The 21,145-nt window shown below is 39.6% G+C and overlaps 1 protein-coding gene across 7 annotated transcripts in view; it reads right to left on the bottom strand.

Moving 5' to 3' along the window:
- The window catches only part of BANK1 (B cell scaffold protein with ankyrin repeats 1), a 141,468-nt gene that overhangs the window by 112,730 nt on the left and 7,593 nt on the right, over nt 1-21,145 (bottom strand). For 4 of the 7 annotated variants that reach the window (XM_066996832.1, XM_048066397.2, XM_066996835.1 and 1 more), the window contains exons 2-3: nt 8,024-8,422; nt 227-292 (exon numbers count right to left, since the gene is read on the bottom strand). In XM_066996832.1, coding sequence (XP_066852933.1) covers nt 227-292; nt 8,024-8,422 — 465 coding nt within the window. Of the gene's footprint in view, nt 1-226; nt 293-8,023; nt 8,423-16,838; nt 17,031-21,145 lie in introns of those variants that run through there. The other 3 variants (XM_048066399.2, XM_048066398.2, XM_066996833.1) reach the window with 2 other exon arrangements.

Genomic DNA, 21,145 nt, shown 5'->3' with positions numbered 1-21,145 from the left:
AAATGGCCCTGTTGAATCTCTTCTTCTTTTTACATTCCTCACAAAAACACATGGTATAGATGCGTGGGTGGATGTCTGAGAACAAGGCATGTTCCTCTACACAGCTGTATGCTATGGTAAGATCAGTTTATTGCCTTTCATGTCTGACAAGATGCAAGGAAACAAATTTCATTTACTTGAATAGAGCCACTACTCTTCAGAAAATGCAAGGGGAGTTCAAACTCACCATCTGCAAGAACGGCTTCATATATGTAAGAAAAAGAGGCTCCAGGACTTTCATTCTGTGGCTTACCTAAGAAAGAGAGTAATTCTTTAATGGGTATCTCTTTCAAAACATCTTTAAATTGTCATCAACTTAGGATAGTAATCATCACTGTTGTCAAATTTATTGTTTCACTGAATCTTTATTTTGCCCTAAGGAAGACCTTAGCATTAGAAAACAATCAAAACATTGGCACAGGAAAACAGTTAACAAATGGACAAGCAACTTAGAGCCTCAGAAAAAAGGAAATGTCAATACATTTATTTGAATATTTTTTTTTTGTAAGATGAAATTTTGGATGTTATTCTAAATGGATAATAAAGCTATCTTAAAGCTACAGTTTTTCAGATAGGGAGAAAAAAATCCAAAAGCGAGTGGAAAGAACAAGCCTAGAGACAGATTTAGATGGAACTGCATTTACCCCTTTTCCGCAAACCACCCCATGACTGATCTTTTCACTTTATTTAGATTGCATGAAACCTAACACTCAAAAGCAGTCTCTCTCCGTTGTGGTATACTGCTGGCTATTTCTTTTAAACCGATCTGTACTGGGAGCAGTGCACAAGACAGACCTACTCTGGCACTGACTGGTGGTTTTGCACTAAAAGATGGTGCTGTTTACTTTACTCTGATTCAGTTATTCTTTTAATAACAGGAGTCCAGTGAATGTGGAGGGGATTCCAGTGAGAGGAAAAGGCTAGTGATATCTGCTGACTCCTGCTCCAGAGAATTTAAATAATTTCCTGTTCCAATCCTGGAGTTTTAAGGCAAAAAAGGTAGCAAGCCTTTTAAAACATGGTTTTGAGAAGTTCTCATTAGTTTTATATTCCTCTTTTCTTTGAAAGGCTTTACAGATGACCTGCAGATGTCTGACCAGTCACACAACTGATCTGAAAGTAAAGGGAGTTTGAACCTGGACATGCAAAGTACTGTATGGTGGCAAGTGTTACAAAAAGCCATGCCTCAAAGTAGAACCAGAAGAACTGCTTCACCTTAATCTTGCTAAATACTAGTATGTAAAACGGTGACCAAACCCACCGTTGGGATAGCACTCATAATACAGAAATGAGCTCTACAGAACAGCACATTAGCAAATTGACAATTCTGTTTTCTCAACAGGATTTGAATGGCGTTCAAATGCCATTCAAATGGCATAAGTAATGCAACCACAAACTCAAACACAAAACAAAGTATCAAATAACTGCTAATTAACTGAGTACTACTTATCCTGTGTGCTAATGAGGCCAGCTTCTTGAGAGGGAGAAAAAAAGTATGCACTTACGTAATTAAAGGCAATCAGTGCATATGAACAAGGGGCCTAATTAAAATCTAATAGGCTACTTTGTATCTGCAGCATTCTGACTTTTGAATACTTACGATTGTAACTGTAACAACATTTTTCCGACCAAGCTCTGTCCTCAAAGCCATTTGAGTCAGTACAGGGAAACCCTACCAAGATAGAAATCTGATTCTATATCAAAAAGTTTATTTTTTTCCTATCCTAATGTTAATTTTATTCAGCATGAACTTATATAGGTGTTATACTACTTTGTCAGTGATTTATTTATTTATTAAATTAGGAAAACATAACCCTTATTTTATCTTACTTTCAAGAAATTGACACTGACATAATAGAAATACATTGTGGTGAAACTACAAAGAGCACTTCTGTTATAGTAACCTCTGCATGCCAGAAAATACACAAAGAATGCACTTCCAGAGAACTTCCTTAGATGCCTTCCAATAATAACTTTTCCACAATTGTTACTGGTAACCACAGTATAAAAACTAGAGGGGAGTCAATAATACATTATTTTAAGGACATAAGACTACAGATTCTTGTGCGATAAACAACAAAAATGTGGATAGTGTCCACAAACAACCTTGAAAGAGCAGACTAATGATGATAAAACGATTAATTCCTTTTTAAAATAAAAAAATGCGTAACCTAAATAAACAACAGTAAAATCACAGTACATTAATTTAAAGTAGTACATGCTGTGGCAGCAATGCTTATGTTCTATTAGTTTGACTTTTATTAATAAAAAAGCTTCATGAATTTGTCCTACAGTGAATGTCTTTTAATGGCATTTAAGGTATCTGTACATTCACTTTCCCAGGCGTAAGCAGTTTTCATCCAATTAGCATTAAAAAACAGAGGAAAAATATCACGTACACGATGCACACTTCAGTATCCAAGCATACGGGTCACCTCGATTAGCCAGACAGATCAAAAAATGAGCTGCTGAAAAATCTGACATGATGACTAAGACTGCTTTGGATTTTGCAGGAGTAAGACATGAAGGAACATAGAAATCAAAAAGTTTAAGTAGCAGGGGCAGGCAGTCTCAACAGCAGATCCATGGCTGCCAACAGCAGGCTGTTACTTATGTTTCTCTTCTGGTTTGAAATAGCCAGGAACGGGTGCCTTATGAAACAAGCTAGTGACATTAAACCTGTTTTTTTTTGGTGTAGCAGTCCCGCTCCCAAGCCCCTATCACTGCACTGCCATTCCAGCAGTCATTCTGCAAGGCGGTGGAGAAACACACCTCAAGAAGATGTTGGAGAAGGCGGAAAGAGGGGCAACTGTGTGGTCTCATCTACTGCAACCTCCTCTGGCAGTAAGCAAAGCCAGAACCACCTCTTACCTCCATTTACTCAATCTTGGGCGTCCACGCAAGAAGCTTTACAACCCTGGCTTTAGCTCCTGCACGTACAAAATCACACTGCATTCACTATTCACAAACAAACTCAAAGACCAGGGATTTTGTTTCCTCTTGAACTCTGCTTCTTGCTAGTGCTTAGTAGACTCCAAGTCAACGTTGAAATCTAGGTGAAATACTACTATTTTCTTCAAAGGGGAAAAGTTCCCACTTAAATGAGGGGTTTACTCCATCAGCACAAGTTCTGCTGGCAGCCTAAGAAAACTCACGTTGTCATTAGTTACTTCTATTTGAGTACCAATGTGAATAGGATTTTACAGGAGAAAAACAAAGCACTGGACTCAAAATATGAAGTATTACTCCAGTATTCAAATATTGTACCCAAACTCATGGTACAATTCCAATAAAACAAAACAGGAGACAGATACCATAAAAGCTTGTTTCTCTTTTCTATGACCCACACAATGGAAACTACACCCATATTTGAAGTGGCCTAGAAATTTATCTATGTTAAGACCTTTTTTTAAAGTTCCTAGCCTGTTTGTCCTGCATGAACTAATTAGAGACAAATACAAAATGCTAGTATCTCATTACTCCAGAGTTATACTTTACTACTAGTTGCAAAATCAATTTTCTTAACATTACTCTTCTTGGTGATTAAAACTGTGGGGTGGCACACTGAATACTTATTTGTTAATAGCCAGAAATTAATGGCATGCCGCTGTCTCAGGTGAAAGTATTCCTCCTGAGAATCCTTCCCAGGCCATCAGGGACTCTGAATTCAGCTTTTTTGGGTTGTGCTAATTAACGTACCTTTTCCCACTTTTTGAGACAAGAGCAGATATGAATGGCTACATGTAGGTTTGTTGAGCAGTTCTCAACTACTCATTTTTATAGTGGCAGATTCTCTTCATATGGCAGAAAAGAGCCAACCACTTGCTAGGGGGAAGGCTAGAAATAACAAGAGCTGTTACGTTTTCTTTGAGCTGTAAACAATCAAATCAAATTTTAAAAAGCGAGCAGACTAATAGATACTTACACTCCTGAGCTATACTGAGAGGTCCCACCAAAAAAAAAATCTCAAAAATGTCAACATACTTTAGAAATAGTGACACAGAAAGGTATCTGTATTAGATGAGACCTGTCCTCCTTTCTGCATCATCAATACTGAGGCACAAATAACTGCAGGAGGAATTTAGGACATTTAGAGATCTAATTAACTACTTCTAGCTGCAACTATCCATCTATAAATCACTTGCTCAAGCATATGAATAGCCTGAACTTGAAATACAAGTATTTCAGGACTACACACACAAAAAAAAACAACAACCCACAACTATATCTAGGCTAAAAAAAACAGGGTATTGGATTAATACACTGAAAGTACAACAATTCAATATAAAAAGGGTACACTGTTCAGCAGACCAAAGAGGAATGATAGAAAGAAAAAGGGAAAGGAAAGGATAAATGCAAAGAAAGTGTTTGCTGACCCTACTTTCAGGAATATTACACAGAGCTGTTGAAAAGAGAAGTAAGACTACTAGATCACACTGGGCCATCTTAAAATAACAGAACATAGAATAACAACATTTCTAAATGTTCTAATCTCAGAGATTTATCTTTTAATGACAACAGTCACAGAAAATTCAAAAACAACTCTAAATCTGAACCTAAGAGAGTCAGATAGCATCGCTGTGAAGTATTTTGTGAACAAGTCCTGTTAAAGGAATCTTTTGACAGCAGCAAAAATATTTGCATTCTTCTTCCTGCCTAAGGTGAATATAATAAAACCTTTCACCAACCAGGAAGCATGTCAGAAAGGTCAGCTTCCATACATCTCAGTTCTCCATTCGCTCTCCCAAGATGTTCTCCATTTGCTCCATTCCAACAGGGATGACAAACCCTTCATATTTTGCCTTTGAATTACACTGCAGGGGGAACAAGCTCCCTACTGGATACAAAAACCCCTCGCCCTTGCATTTCAGTTAGTTTTACTAAGCATTTTCATTATGATTATTTGCCTGGAATTTTTGGTACACGTACTAGGAGAGAGGCAGAAGGAAGTTCTAACACTGCTTGCTCCAACAGGATGAAATTGGCACCATCTGGTAGGTGAAACGCTGTTTCAAAATAATTGGTAGGGGCAATACAAAATTACCTTCAGTTTGTACTCTTTCTATATCACCCTGTTCAAATAGTGCAAAGAGATGGCATCTAAGACAGGAAGGACAGCTGAGAACTTACCTTGCCTATGAAGTTTATAGAGCATGGAGAAAGCTGCAGGAGGATGGTGGCTGCTAGCACCTAACCCACACCATTATTAATTCTCTTCAGAACTGTGACAACCTGATTTGGTATCCATATTCAGCGGTTATAACTACTACCAGCCACCCCTGAAACATAGAAACAGTCAGACCTAACACCTCAACAGCCCACTGTCCTTAGGGATTAACAGAATTGAGCTGTGGTGGTGAACAGCGGCGTGGTGCCATGCAATCATTGTCGTTAGAGCACGCTGCTAAATTTTTTAGATTTTGGTAGAGTGACGGCTCTTTATTAACACTGAGGAGACAAGATGACAAGTGTATGGAGGAACAAATTAACACTAATGGATGTTTGGGAAGGAAAAGGAAGGGAAAACGATGGAGAACATACACCACTGTGTTTTCACTGCTATCTCTAAAAGCAGAAATATAAGGGACAAGAGATAAGCACTGAAAACAATTAAAAGAGATAGGACTTTCCTTCTCTTTCCATATGGGTCATCTTCTGAGTGCACAATCCTGAAGAAAGCATTAAAAAAAAAAAAGCTTCAAAGGAGAAGCAATTCAAGTATGCTTAATAACCCCTTAGCAAGCCATTTTAAACCCAAAGGCAAAATGTCTTTCCCAAATGTGTAATCTCTCAAAATTTCCGCCAGAGATATCAAAGTCTAAGAGCTAATACGGTTCTACAAAAGAATGTCATAAATGTGGACATCGCAGCCACCATTATCTTTAAGCAAAGGTAAATTATAAGCAAGGCACACCCTTATTCCTCGGAGCCCAGGTGACGGCATCTCACACTCACAGCTCTTGCACGGCGCACCAGAGAGCGGTGCCTAGCTCTCCTTGCAAGCAGTGACCTGAGCTGGCCTGCCTGATGGCCGAGGCACACCAGGACAGAAAAACCAGGGCCAGAGCAGTTCTCAGCTGTGTGCACGAAGGAGGGCTTACACCCCAAAGCACCAGGCAGCAACACTGCTCCCGGTCCTGGATCTAGTTCAGGTAACAGATCTTGTCTGATCCCAGTCTATCAGGGCAGCCCTGTTAGAGACGTACGCAGTGCGACAGAGGTTTTGGACTCATTAGTTCTTCTTTGTACTGGCATCTGAAGCTTCTAATACTGGGCAACTGCCAAAGGAATGGTGATTTGAGCACCTATTGGGCACCTGACATTGAAGTAAGCAAAGTAAAAAGTAAAAGTAAGTAAAATCCTGAGGGCAGATGCAATAAATATTTCTGTGAACACACAGACCTAAGTAAAGATCTGTCATCTGTCTTCTAGTGAACTGTTTATCTTTTCAGAAAAAGTTTGCAATTTCCTGTGCGTGAGTCAACTGGCTGTCCCGGAGCACAGTTCCTTCCTATACACACACATAGATGGTATAGATTCAGTTTTCATTTCACAGAGAAGATGCCAAGGAACTTCTCTGAAGCTAAATATTAGGCACAGTCAAAAATTTCAACCATTACCTCCTGAAACCATAGCAGGCAACTGTAAATAGCTCCGAAACCTGAAGCCTGAGAGATGCTCAGAAGATATAGCGAGGAAAAGGTTAAAAAATAACAGCAAGAAATGTTAGAATGAGAGATTGTTGGGCAGGAAGAGCCTAAGATTTAGTTTAGCCAGACCGTATCATCACAGCATGTGTGTGCAGAGACATTCAGGGCAGGTTTGAAAGCTGTACAGCATCCTGAAATGTATTTGCTCAAGCACAAGGCAGCAGGGACACCCAGATAGGTCACGCCCCCAGTGTTCAAAAGAATATTGTCATTTGTTCATTTGCATGAACAAATACTTCTGGAGACAGGTTCATTTCAAAGTAAAACTCCCAAACTGCAGGATGTCTTTCTCAAGCACAAGCTCCCATGCCAGAAAAATGGCACCTTGCAGATAAAGACAGAAGCACAACGTTCGGCTTAGCACACACAAAATAAACAACAGAACAGCAGGAGCTGAAAGAAGGCAGGAGACCTAGAGACTACAGAGAACACCCAGACATATACCTGAAACTGATGCACAACCTACGCCATCCTTCCAAAGTGAGCAATGCATGTCTTTCTAAAGCTATTGCTTGGTAACATTTGTGCAGCCTGGCACAAAGAGGTTAAACTTAATGTACACGGACTTTGCCATTTCAGTACCTCTAACCCTCCAGAGGATTGTTCTTACATTCCAGAAGTGCTAATTTTAACATGAGCTCGTCTTTGTTGCTTCCATGGATGTGCAAACACACACAGACTTAGCAATTTTAGACCTTTCAGCACAGGCTGGTTACTTCAGTTTGTAAAAGGGGAAGAGAACTACTGCTTTTACAGCTTGTGTGTGCCACACTGGGAATTATGCCATCCGTGAAACCGGGTCTTGGCCTGTGATCATTTCTCATTGCCAGGTTTACCTGAAGAGATATACATACGTTATCACGTTAAAGCATTTTGAAAGAGATTAAAGAAACCCATAGTTTTGTACTATTTCTGAGATTTGCAAACCCAGGAAAGAGTGAAGCAAGTGTATGCCAGCTCTTCAACCACGAAGCAGTGATGGTAGGCTCAGAAGTGCCAGATTTTGGCAGGCAGATTTTGGCAGGCAGATTTTGGGCCTTCCAAAGCTGCTTTCTTGTGAACCTGAAGCTGTATTGAATGTATGACAGTACTCCCGTAAGTCAGTAGGAAATAATACTGAAGTCACTAAGACTTCAACAACCAACGCATCAAAACATTTTTGCAATACGTCATTTCTAGAGAAAATTCAAATGCTCGCTCTTCTCTCTTTCAAACGGTATTGATGCAGATAGAAAACTCTTAATAATCATACAATGTTTACATTTTAAAATTACCTGGTTGAATAATTCCAGTAACAATTGAGAGATATTCCTCAGGTTCCTGATCAGTGGAGATCTCTCTGATCCTTCCACCTAAGGTCAGTACCTCGTAAAGAATCTCTGAATTCTCCACCCCACAAAGGAGAATCACCACATCATCTGGAGGCTGAAGAACATACTCCAGAAAGCAGCACCTCTCTTGATTTAGGCATTTAAGAAGTCCACACGAGAGTATCAGCAGTTTACATTTATAGCAGTGTAAAGAGAATGACTCCAGGTGCTTGAAAGACAAAGTCTCCAGATTGTAGAGTAAGACTCCTTCTTCATTCAGTATGTGTCCAAACAGAGATTTTAAATACACAGCCCACTCTTCTGCTTCTTGTTCGTATATCACAAGAATATCCTTCATATGTTCTAGAGAAGAAAACATTAAAAAAGAAAATCATTTCAAATCCATTATAAATATCTGAAGCCAGAACGTTAATTTCCCTCCCATCCCACCCCCAAGGACTTGTGATGCTCAAGAAACAGGGCAGGTCATCAGCTTGAAATGACAACCATCTGCTTATTTCTAACCCACGGCAGAAAGATTGTCCACAGAACTGCTAGTAAAACTGCTCAGAATATTCTACATTTAGAATAGATTCAACTAGTATTTCAGGATAAATACTGAAATTTGAGTGTAGAAAGCAGAATGCATTCACATACTCAGCTCGCTCGTATTTTTGATGAATAGTTGATGCTATTCAAAATGCAACAGCTAGCTTTTAATGGGCAGCAGTAAAGAATTGATCAAAACAATTTTGATCAATTGATCAAAACAAGAAACAGGGCCGGTACATTTAGGATATTTTGGCAGCACAGTATTAGGACAGTTGTTAGTGATCTTTCTTTGCGGTCCTTTTTCTAACAAAATCTCTTTTGAACTTAACAAAAATAAATCTAGAACAACACTTACTATCTGCTTTCTCTTTAAGACATGAAATGATGCTAAGACCAATACGCTTCTGTGGTATTTTGCCAACCAACACAATATAGCCTAAAAGGCTAGGCTAGTTTAATAACACAGATCTCCAGAATTCAGGATTATTCCGTTAACTCTTGGACTTTCCCTCTTTTATGCAGAAGTTACTCCTAACCTTCGTTCATTATTTCCTGAGGAGAGATGTCAAAGCTTACCCAGGTGAAGGCAGACTAAGACTTGTACACCAGGGATGCCACAGCCTAGCATCCTGCATTCACTACATGTCTCGAAACTGCTTGGAGGGCAGCTACCCTCTGCTGAAGACCAGTCAATACTCATCCTTTCAAAAGTTTTCTGTCCCAAGAAATCAGACAGGGCTGTGCTCAGTATGGTGACGGATGACATTCCAGGATGACTGAACTCGAGTGTAAAATTTGTCAAAATATATTTGGAACGGTGACTGTTACATTTTCAATGGTAAAACTGCCCCTTTCTGCTTAAATGCTAAAATTTAATTGTAGAAATAACTATTAGTGTATTCCTCAACTAACTTGGAGCAAAATTGTGTGTTTTATGACACTAGGACAAGAAACTGACTTGTGATTTTACAGCACTTAGCTGCAAAAGTATTTGTTATCAGAATCTCACTTGGTTTTCTTCAACTCTTGCAGCAAAAGCAAAGAGCTCTGGAGCTTGCTACCCAGCTTGAGAAGAAGAAACAACATTCACAGAGTCGAAGCTCTTTCAGTCTGGCCAGACTCTGTGATACCACAGGAAGTAGCACCACCAACCAACTTCTATTTTCAGGCCTTAATTTCTAAGAGGACCGTAGTGGCCCCTTAAGGAGGATGCTTAATCCATGAAGAAGACTTAAGAATTTGCTACTTACACTGCATTTAAATTTGCTTAGTTCCATCTTACAAACACAGAATACTTTATCTTTTTTTTTTCCCCCCCCCCTTGCAAGACTTCAGACTCTTAGCCTTGCCTCAGTTACAGGTCAAACTGGGCTTATTATACTTCCCCCTACAAAAGGGGATTTTGTAGAACTCCTACCTCTCTTTCTGCACTTTCGTGAACTCTTCTGGCTTTTCAAAACGCTTTTTGAGGAACCCAAAACTGCATTACAGGCTGGGAGTTCCTTCATATAGTACATGGGGAGAATAAAATATTAATCTCACTTGAGATTACCTTGGTTATGCAGACACAGTTCACACTCAGTCTTTAAATTAAAAGGTCTCATTTTAAGTTCATGCTCAGCTACATTTTCCTATTATAATGTGCTTGGGTAAGGACAAAGCTAAGTGGAATTGCAGGGAGGGATAAGAGAGGTTGGGTGCTGAAAGCATGTGCCAGCTGAAGGGTTAAAAACCTTTCTTATTGCTTCCAGAATCACGGTGTCCTGATTGTGCAGAAGTGGGATCTGCTGGCATCTGCCACAGCACCCCCTGGGCCCAGAGGCTGCGTCCTCTCCCTGTATTCCTATGCGAGGAATGGTGCCCAACTGCACCGCATCCCCACGCAGACTCGGAGCACCCGAAAGGCACTGCCAGACCCTGGATCAGGATGGAATTCCTGGAGCCAAGCTTCCAGGCCCAGCTGCAGAGCTCCCTGTGTGCTGGGTGTGGAGGAGCAGTTCCTTGGGCAGAAATATTTGTAAAGAGCTGGCATTATATAATAATCATAATGAAAGTACACCCAAGGTATCAAGTTCACCCTTGTGCAAATGGACGATACGGGGCTCGAGTACGCAAGAAACTCTAAAGATAAAAGTGAGGAAGTTGCATCGAAATGATAAAAGCGGATGAAGTAACTCTTTTTCCACGTTCTGTATCTGCACCTAAGCCCGCAGCTTTGATCTTAGCTAAGTGTGAATGAGAAAGAATTTTTAAGATGTTTATCGAAGGCTCAATTGCACTTCTTTTAACCAATATTGATTTTTATATGAGAAATGAGAAAGAATGCTTTATTTGTATAAAAGAGAGTGAAATATATCTAATACCACACTTGATGGAAGAAAGGCTCTACAACATCTCATAAAACTTTAATACAGCTGCCATATTTCATTTGTCTTTTCTACCTATATAAAGGGAAGAGTCATACTGCTGAGGAAAGCTTCATACAAGGCATTTTTTTTACTGCAGTTTGGCACAAAGCTTACTGGTCTGAAAACTGCAACTAGTGCTATTAAATTACCCCTGGCAAACCGAATGTGGGTTTGTTTTGAATTATACGCACGAATATTTTTCTGGCCACTGATCTGTTATTATCCAAGGTATCTTTTGAGACTGAGAGTAAACTTTGATACTAAGGAATGCAAGAACTACAGACTACTTCCCCAAAATTGTATTAAAAAAGCAAAATATCACTATTTTAAAATGTCAGCATGATTTTAAATGTAGTCAGAGTTTCTGCTAAGAATGGTTACAAAGTTCCCTACCTAAAATCTACTCCACATGCCTTAAACTTTCCCGTTACGCAATGTTTTGCCTTAAGAAATTTTACTAAAATGTAAATGCTTGAACACTACTTACCTGAAAATCACAGCCCACCCAAAACTCCATCTTCAAAGCACTATCGTTTTTATGTGAAACAACAAAAGCTGAAATCTAGCCTTAATGCAGCACTACCCAGTACGGAATACGCAGTAACACTGCTTAACTTTTCAACCAGAGCTTTTTCCCCTTCATTATTTTCATCTCTCACTGAATATTTCTTTGAAGCTACTGCACTTGGAATATAATGCAAGTTGAGATGAATTTTGTTCCCTTGCAAGTTAATGTAATGGAAACTATCATATCCTGACAAAATTAAGCCATGCTTCAACTACTCCTACTTGGAAACTGACTCAAAGGTAGAAATAAAGTGTATTATTAGTTCAGCAATGAGAAACAGTAAGAGACTTTATGCAGTCATCCATAACATGAAAAGGTTCTTCTGACAAGCAAAACTATTCTCTAGTTACTGATGTGTGGCTGACCAAAAACCTCACATCTCTTGAAACATGCTATCTGCAGCTTTCCTTGAAAAGACCTGCTGAATTTTACGAGAACCAAAAGAGATGAGTGTCTTTGCACACTAGTGCAACCAAAGGAGTCAAGAACTTGCACACACACAAGGCATAAAAAAAACCCTTTTTCTAACAACAACTGAAAAATACATCATGGATGGGGGGGGGGGGTTGGTCTATTCTCCCATGCGCCTGGTGACAGGACGAGGAGGAATGGGTTAAAGTTGTGCCAGGGGAGGTTTAGGTTGGATATTAGGAAGAACTTCTTTACTGAAAGGGTTGTTAGACATTGGAATGGGCTGCCCAGGGAGGTGGTTGAGTCACCATCCCTGGAGGTCTTTAAAAGACATTTAGATGTTGAGCTTAGTGATATGGTTTAGTGGAGGACTTGGTAGTGTTAGGTCAGAGGTTGGACTGGGTGATCTTGGAGGTCTCTTCCAACCTAGACGATTCTGTGAGGAAAAAAAAAGGCAAGTATAGTTTGAAAGCGAAAGGAAATGTATGGAATTTTGCCATGCATTAAACATGTTAGGAAAGCAAAGGAAAGGAAGCAAAGATCTGGGGCTTGTGGCTACTTTTACACATCTACCTCAGTTTATGAATCTAAAGAAAGTCTTGCAATCTTGTAAAACAGATTCTGTTTGCTTAGAACTGAGCAAGATTCAGAAAAGTAAGTCTGGGGTTTAAAAATTGTCTCTACAGCCAACAGAGCCCAAAATTGGCTCTACTGCCTCAGGATACTTTGGTAAGAGGAACTGTCACTCGATCATCGACTCGTACCCAAGCTTCGACTGAAAGATGCATCCCCACAGATCTCAGACCACACACAACACTCTCCAGTTGCAGTACTGGTGAAAGCCATGCCCAGCTGCTCAGACAGCTGGCCAGGAATTCATGAAACCACACAAGCAGCTGATCACAGTCAACCTGATCAAAAAAGTAATTCAAGTCTGTCTGCAATGCTTGCCTCAACCACATCAGCTTTTGATATCTAAGTGAACCCATTCTCAACCACTACGTTGAGAAAACAGGGGATCAATTGCTACAGAAAGAATAAAATTCATCCCTTTTATCTCTTCCTGGAGTGGATGTCCTCACCTGGGGACAGGGAGGTGTTTTTTCTTTTGTTCCTTTTTTTAGTTTGTTGTTGTTTTTTCTAAATGGCAGTCTTATAGACATTTGAGAAAGAAGTGCATGATTTCTGTTAGTATGTAACGAGCTACTGTCCATTAGTAAAAACTCGTTAAAATATGTAGAAGTGCTCTGTGCCTCAAAAGGGAAGTAGAATAGCACAGAGTGAAAATTCTGACTTTCTTCATTGATTAAAACTTAGGGCAACATAAGCAATACTGAAGGACACCTGTGACATCCTTAATTCCTTTGTGAATTGCACACCCCACACCCCGGGATTACCGTGAGTCCCTTCCCATGCTAAAAACTTCCACAAAAAGCACCATTTTTTTAAAGGCAGGAAGGGCCCAGGTAGGGAAATTTAAGAGCCTTGATACCAACCGCACTTATCTGATTGGATTTTTATGCATCTCAAGCTTTTAGTTTCTCTGTCAAAATTGAGCGTCACCCACAGCAAACGCGTAACACTCTCCCATGAGGTCCCATTCCAGGGAACCTTGCCCTTGTCATCTGCAGAGCCTGAAGCCCATGGTTTTCAGACACTTTTCAACCCCCAGGAGTTTTGTTTCCCCCTCCCAAGGCATCTCCTCTCCTTCCCCTCCTCTCCCCACTCCATTCCTTTCAAAATGCAGGCTAAAACTATGGGTATAAGCAAGGGTCATACACAATGACAAAAACACAGCATGTGAAGCAAGAGCATAAGAGGTCCAGACTCCCATATTTGCACAGTGATTTACAAAACATTTCTTGTAATCCCAGGAAAACTCATTTCCATTTGGGCTGCATGTAGGGTGGGAACGAGGAGCATACCTACTAAGTAGCTCTAGCTCAAATGAGACTCCAGAAGCAAAAGATATTTAGACTCTTGGCTCCTATGCAATCTTTTCACCAAGATGCAACCATTCATCTCTTCATGCTGCTTGCTCTGATCACTTAAAATGATATAAGGAAATACAGAAGAACACTTTGCCTAGCACTCTAAACAACTCCTGCAATTCAACATTTGGAAGCAGACTAAGACCATTTAATTCAGTGCTAATCGGCAGCCTTGGCATAGTGAGCTGCCCCTCACCCATCCTGAATGCATCGATTTTCCCAGTCAGCACACCTGACACAAATCCAGTAAACGCATCTCAAAATGCACCTCGAGCCCTGGGTTGCTGGAATTCTGCAAGGCAAATCCCCCGCAGCAAGCCAAAATGGATCCATCGTGGGAAGGACAGCGCAGAGCACTTTAGAAATACTTGCAGATAATGGAAAACATTTTCAAGTAAGTCATGTTGCTTCTCAGAGACTTTCCACTAATGGAAATGAAAATTATAAAAGCTTGCTTGTAAACTTTAGAGCGAGATTGTGAAATAGCTAAATTGCTGCAGCATTGTGGCACACCTGTTTCAATTAAAGCAATTATCTTAAAGCATGGGACATTCCTGCTGTCACTGCATCATCCAGCAGAGTGGCTGCACGTCTATTCTCAAATGCCCATTTAGCTAGAACGCAGTAAGAACATTTCCATCATTTATGCACCTTCCAGTGCTAATTGCTAAATTGTTTGTGAGAACAAGTACTTGCTCTATCAGTACAACATCAGGCCTCTTGTCTTCATCACTCTCCTCATTAAGCTCAGTGAGTCCTGGAGAGGGCAAAATGAAGTTCAAGACAGCAAACAAGTTTCCTACAAATTGAATGGGACAAACTTTGGTGTGATCTTGTAGGCTTTCTCTCTAAAGAAATTCCTTTGACCTTCCCTGCAGTGACAGTGGGAACATGGAGCCAGGCAGGTTCCTGATGCCTTGGGAATACGAACGTGAGGATAATGGCTACCGCTGTATCCTCCCCTGTGGGAGCCTTGTCCATCCACAGCTGAGTATCTCCTGAGGGACAGGTGCTCTCATTTCTAGGGAATGAGACTTAACAAAAACATGGGCTGTAGAAGTCAGAGCTCAATCCTCTGCTTCAGGGTACATCTCCTCTGCTATTACCGCCCCACTGAGTCAAAATTTTGTGTCATTACAGGCACTTCCTTGAGAGCAAATCGCACCATTTGTAGGTTTTAGCAGAACGTAATCAGGTAACTCAGAACTGCTTTAGACAGTAACAAATCACAAAGAGAAAAATATACCATAATGCAGTACAAAGAGCTGAACTAATGCACTACTTTTTTTTTCTGGGGGCTGTGAAGCAAGTCTTTAAGGCTAGACGAAAAGCTGGACAAGCTGCATCAGGTTTGCTTTAACTGATGCTATTGCTACCAGAAACAACCACCACTATCAAGAGTTGTCCTTTCATTCGTTTTAATTCTTTTCCATTGCCAGCGTTCCTTTTATCACCCATCAGGATCTCTCTAGATGTTCCTACCTTGGCTTCCCCCACTGATTTTTGGATTAATGGTCACATTTAAACTCTCCTCATTCAAATTAAATGTCTTTGCTTTTTCTTCTGACTTCTGTTGCTTTTTTTTTCCCCTCTGCCACATTAATTCCATTGTTTCTTTCAAATCCCTGTCTCTAATTAGTTCCAAATAAGAAAATGGGAATTTTGTTCCATTCTTTCAAATAAGAAAATGGGAATTTTCTAATTCATTGAATCAGCCAAAGATTAGCCCAACAGTTCCTAAATCACAGATTAACATTGCCACAGGAAATCTGCTTGGTAAAAACCTCTCTCAGATCACTCAAAGCCCACATTGGTTTAGGTTTTTAAGACTGTATGTTTCCTTTGCCACAAGTCAGCAGAGAATCCGGGGAGGGGTCCTAAGACCCCATAAATCAAACAGCTTGATCTTCTGTTTTTGCAGACAGGTTTTAAATCTATTTTTACACATCTCATTTAGGTAAGTGTTCATCCAGAAATTAGATAAGCTGTGAGAAGCCGTTTCTATTAAATGTATAACATGTTTAAGCTTTTGAGCCATAGTTGAGAGTGTCCCCTGGTTTCAGCTCATTTCTTTTGTCCCTTTCTGAGAAATGTGACAGTCACCAAGCAACAAAGCAAACAAACTAATAAACAACCCCAAACCACCCACAACCCAAGACAAATGTCTAATCGGTGTTGGACAAACACTTTACACTTTTCTATTGGCCTTTTAAATGGCATTCATAGTAATGATGCACACAGAAGGAAATAAGTGAAATAGAAATTAATTCCCTAAATGGGTAGCTTCATAGAATGAGCACCCACAAAACTAACAGTGAGTTAGACCAAGATAAATTAAACAACTTCTGATACGTTCAGCAACAACCTCAATAGAAAGCTGACTTCTCTATATTAAACCTCCCTCAGCTTCCCCTCTGTTGCCTTAAGACAAAAATTCTAGACACCAGCTATATAACAAAGCACTTTTATTTCTGCCCATCAGACAGAATGAAATTGAATCAGTCACATGAGTGCAAGCCTGCCTTTGCACAATTCCTCCACAGTACAGCAAAATTAACTGCAATGCCAAATACTGGTAAAGCTTACTTGAGATTCTAAAGACATTTTCCAGCAAGCTTATCTTCTCAGTGTATGTTTAACACATGCAATTGTGTTTTCCCCTTGCAAAATACAGGTTCTCAATTTTTACCGGTCCTAAAATAAGACCCATTTGGGAAGTTCTCGATTTTGGGTCCTCCCCAAAAAGGACAGCCTTCACAGAAATACTTAACATGTCTGCGGCTGCCTTCTGGAAGTGAACCAGTTGGAAGTTCTGCATGTTCGAGTTCTTGTAAATGGATTTTGCATACCTTACATGCACACCTTACTTCACTGTCACTGACATGCATCCTCAGTGTTGGACAGAAACAGGCAAGCTGCCTACATCGTTACGTAAATTGGAAGAAAAGTATCGCACTGGCAGTTTCAGCTTTTCAAGCACACTATCTTCCATGCCTAGCTAGAAAGGTACAGAAAAGAAAAAAAATGCTTCTTGAACTATTTCTGAAATCAAATTAAACTGTAACTCATTACAGTCAGAGAGTCTGTGTTGTTCATATATAGTAAAACTCAGAAGGCTGAGTGGGATAGGACGGGACCAAGCAATTATGAAGATCGAGCCTCTTATGGTTTTACAAAATCTATACATACAAAACCTACCTATATGACCAATTTTTTATATTTTTCTTGAATATCTAGAAAAAAAAATCTTAAAAGAAAACAGCTTGATGCTGTTATAGATTATCCCTCTTCTTTGTACGGATACTGCATTAACATCTAATCTAAGACTCAACGTACCAGTTTAACACACCACCCATGCCAGCTGCTCAGCAATACCCGGCTGCGTGTTTAATACAGATGTGAAATAGCGTGCAGTCTTACATTCCCTTCTCTGAATTTTATACTGACCATCCTTCACCTTCCACTTACTGCAGGTAACTTCTGTAACTGCAGAAAGGAACACAAAAATTTTACAGCTACCAAAAGCAGCAGCCCTTCACATCTCTACCACACAGCTGTTTATAGACATTGCAGCAACTTATTCACCACTCTGATCAATTCCCCAGCCTGCTTTGCCTTACAGTTGCCTAAACACATCTGTTGACACAAAGGAGAACGAAGCACGGGCTAAACCCAAGCCTCTGAAGTTAAGGTGTAGGGATGACTGCTACTTGCAGCAACAGCTATGGCTTAGAGTGAGTTTATGTTAATATTTATCTTCACTTACCATGCTTTGCTTCATCTCACCAACTGGCCCAGGAGCACAAAAACCTCTCAGATTAAACTAAAGCAGAACACATGCTTCAGGATCACACCCAATGTGCTCCACCTGCTAATGCCACAATAAGCCTGCTGTCAGTGTAAGCTGCGTGGCTCTCAGGTTCCTAATACCCACCACTGGCCTCTACAACCCCCTTTCTGTCGGGAGCACTACTTACCACCGTGGACATCCGCAACAGTACGGCCTGAGAATGCCCACCAGTTTGGTCGCTGCCACTCAGCACTAAACCTGCAGCTGCAGAGCGTGCATCTGAGCTCCCCCTCCCTTGCACAGTTGTACCAAAGCAGGCGGCTCAAGCAATGCTTGTGAACACAGCCACTTCCACTGAAGTCGTAGCTGGTGCAGATGGCTGGGGGGCGGTATCCGACTCACTTGCAGGTATCCAAGTTGGCTATCTAGGACTACAACCAAACAAAACACAGAACTAAATGCTTATTATGACATGAAAATTGAGTGAATAGGGCTTTCAAACTACACTAAGAATGGAATCATGCAGGAAGAAACGTGTCCAAGATTCATTTTCAAAAAAATGACCATCTTTAAATCTCTTGTGAAACGTTTCATTAATCTGATATTCCAGGAGGAAACACAGGGCTTTTACGAGAGAGGAATTCAAGTTTATAAACACTCATCTAAAGAATCCTACTTCTTTAATAAAGACTTAGATTCGTAACTATCATCAGTACCACTATATTAACTACTAGGGTGTTAAAACTTTGCTCTTGTCAGTATAACTAAGCAAAACCAACTGTTTGGGATAGAGTTTGTATATTTTTTGTACAATTTAAATTTTGCAATGGCCATATGTGATGTAATTGTGATGAGAGAGAAAATAGTACAATTTACTTCTAGAATATCTTAAATATGGTTAGTGTTCAACCCTTTATTTCCAATAAAAAAGGATTAGCTTTTCATTTAAGGCTCTGAAACATTAAATCCAATGAGTTTGCTGTCACAGCTTCAGAGTACGTTTCTGCCTTTTTAGGTTGTTGTTAAGGCATGATTTAAAGAAGAGACTGTACAAATTTAATAATGATGATTATACATGTCATCCACAATGAACAGTATGGACTTAGTAGCATGTGGGAGTACAAAATTTATGGTACACGTGATCTGTTTGCAAGCTAAAATCCAGGAATATGGATTGCCTTTTTAATGAATTCTCTAAACTTCTTCAGCATTGAAATATAGGCTGCCACTTTGCCGATGAAACAGCTGTTTTTAAGCTTTTGTAGAAAACCACCTGACACTAATTTGGCAAGAGTGCTACAAGAAAATTAAAATGCATCTGTCCTGAACATACCCTGTAAGCAGACAACACTTCTTTCCAAAATGAAAAATGTAGGATCTGCCTTAAACTTCCACATACAGTATTTTTCCCCTGATTCAGTTACTGCAGAATCTGTTTCATGCATTCAAGCCCAAATTAGATTTGGCCTCCTCTAAAATGGTTAATCTTGAACAGGGAACAAAATTAACAAAGGAGAGAAACAAATCTGGAAGTTTTGATGATAAGATTACAAAGTTACAAAAACAGAATGCAAGTACGATAACCTTAAAACCAGTTGTGATCAAAAATCACTGGCAAAATTCCCTTCCACGGTGTGTATCAAAAAGGCTTCACTGATTAAATGGAGCTACTGTGCCATGCACTAGCTGGGCACTGGCCTTACATTCTTACAGGGAAGAGGTCTAGAGCAACTGGAGAGTCCCTGAAGTGCTCTAGTAGCAGACTAGAGGGTAAAAAAAAAAAAAGGGGGAGGGGGGCTATTGAATTTTATGCATTTTATTAGATTACATTTGTAGATACTATTAAACATCTTTTCCAATCAAGACTTTTTTTTTTGTTCTTTGATTTGATCTTTATTAAGTTTTGTTCATGTAGCCCTACCTTTTAAAATCACTATTTAAGAGTCAGATAAATTTGAAATGTAAATTATCTTCAGGCACTAAAAATTAAGATTAAGTTGCTAGAAATGATGTTCTGGACATAGCTAAAACCATTTAGGGACCCATAAAAAACTCTTGTGGTCTATTTGGTTTCCTTAAAGGCCTAAGCGACTTGCTTTGAAGTAAACGCAGGTCTCGATTCAAATCACACGCATTGCTTATTTCAGTTCCCTTGAACAAAGAAACAGTATTTTAAAAATGATGATTATCAATCAGCTATTTTTCAGAGGACCTTTATTTTTTTCCTTTTTTGTTGTTGTTTGTTTGTTTTTTTTTAAAGTCACCTGTAAAGGTGCAACCACCTTAGACGTGATTCAGCCAGCTCCTCTTTAATTGCTCAGCAAAACCGAGTTTGTAAAGGGAAGAACTGCTCTAGGAGGGTGTAAGCCTGCTGTTGGGCTGTTAGCTGCATTGGCCACCCACTGAGGATCTTCCATACACGTAACTCAAGCACGTACTCCTGGCTGCTGTTACAGGCTTAGCAGTCAAAGCTGATTTGAATGCTATTGCACACACTTTGAAAAATTCTTAGTCACAAAACCTTAGATAAAACACTTACACAAAGGATTTCATACTGCATATCTACCAGTTTCTTATTATATATCATATGTCAAAAGGAAGCTAATCAAAACGGGAAGATACCTGTTTTGCTGTTCATATTGTTTGTTAATTAAAACAGATTTCTGTCACTCACACAAATTACAGCTTATCAAAGAGCAAGTGACTACAATGACTTCTGAATTACAAATCTTAAAATCCAAGGACCAGCAGCATAGATGTGACTTGTGACAAAAGTACTGCTTGTTTTCTTTTACTGCCTACTATCAGTTCAGCATTAAACTGCTTCGAAGCCTGTGCTGTATTTAGCCTTTCCCCCCCCTCACCAAGACACTAGCTTTACTTAAGAGGGGGGCTCTCATTTTCCATCCTCAAATTGCTCTAAATTGTTCTTGTTTGATTCACTCCAGGCAGACGATTAGTTTTTCACTTCAGTTATTTAAATTGTAAATGTTTCATGAATAAATGAAAAGGATGAATAATAAAAGGGTGTACCATATGAAAATATGTTTAACATATATATTGTTCTATTTCTTAGAAGTTCAATTTGTAAACACCATTCAATACATCTTTCAGTGTTTTTCCAAAGGCTGCCATTAGAAAATAAATAACACTATTTCAATCATACCTCTCATCTTATATTAAAAAAAAAGAGAAAGAAAACACACACACACAAAAACCCTTTTCATTGCATACAGTAAAAAAAACCTCCAGTTATTCATTCTCCATGTGTTAACATTCCCCCTGTGCTGTGGACAACAACTTAAAAAAAAGTACTGCTCAGTGTTTTTATTATTTGGAAGAAAGTATAATGATCAATGGCAAGTG

Source organism: Anser cygnoides, chromosome 4 (assembly GCF_040182565.1).
Source record: "Anser cygnoides isolate HZ-2024a breed goose chromosome 4, Taihu_goose_T2T_genome, whole genome shotgun sequence".
In the NCBI taxonomy this organism is placed as follows: domain Eukaryota; kingdom Metazoa; phylum Chordata; class Aves; order Anseriformes; family Anatidae; genus Anser; species Anser cygnoides.
This window is presented reverse-complemented; position numbering and strand designations above follow the sequence as displayed.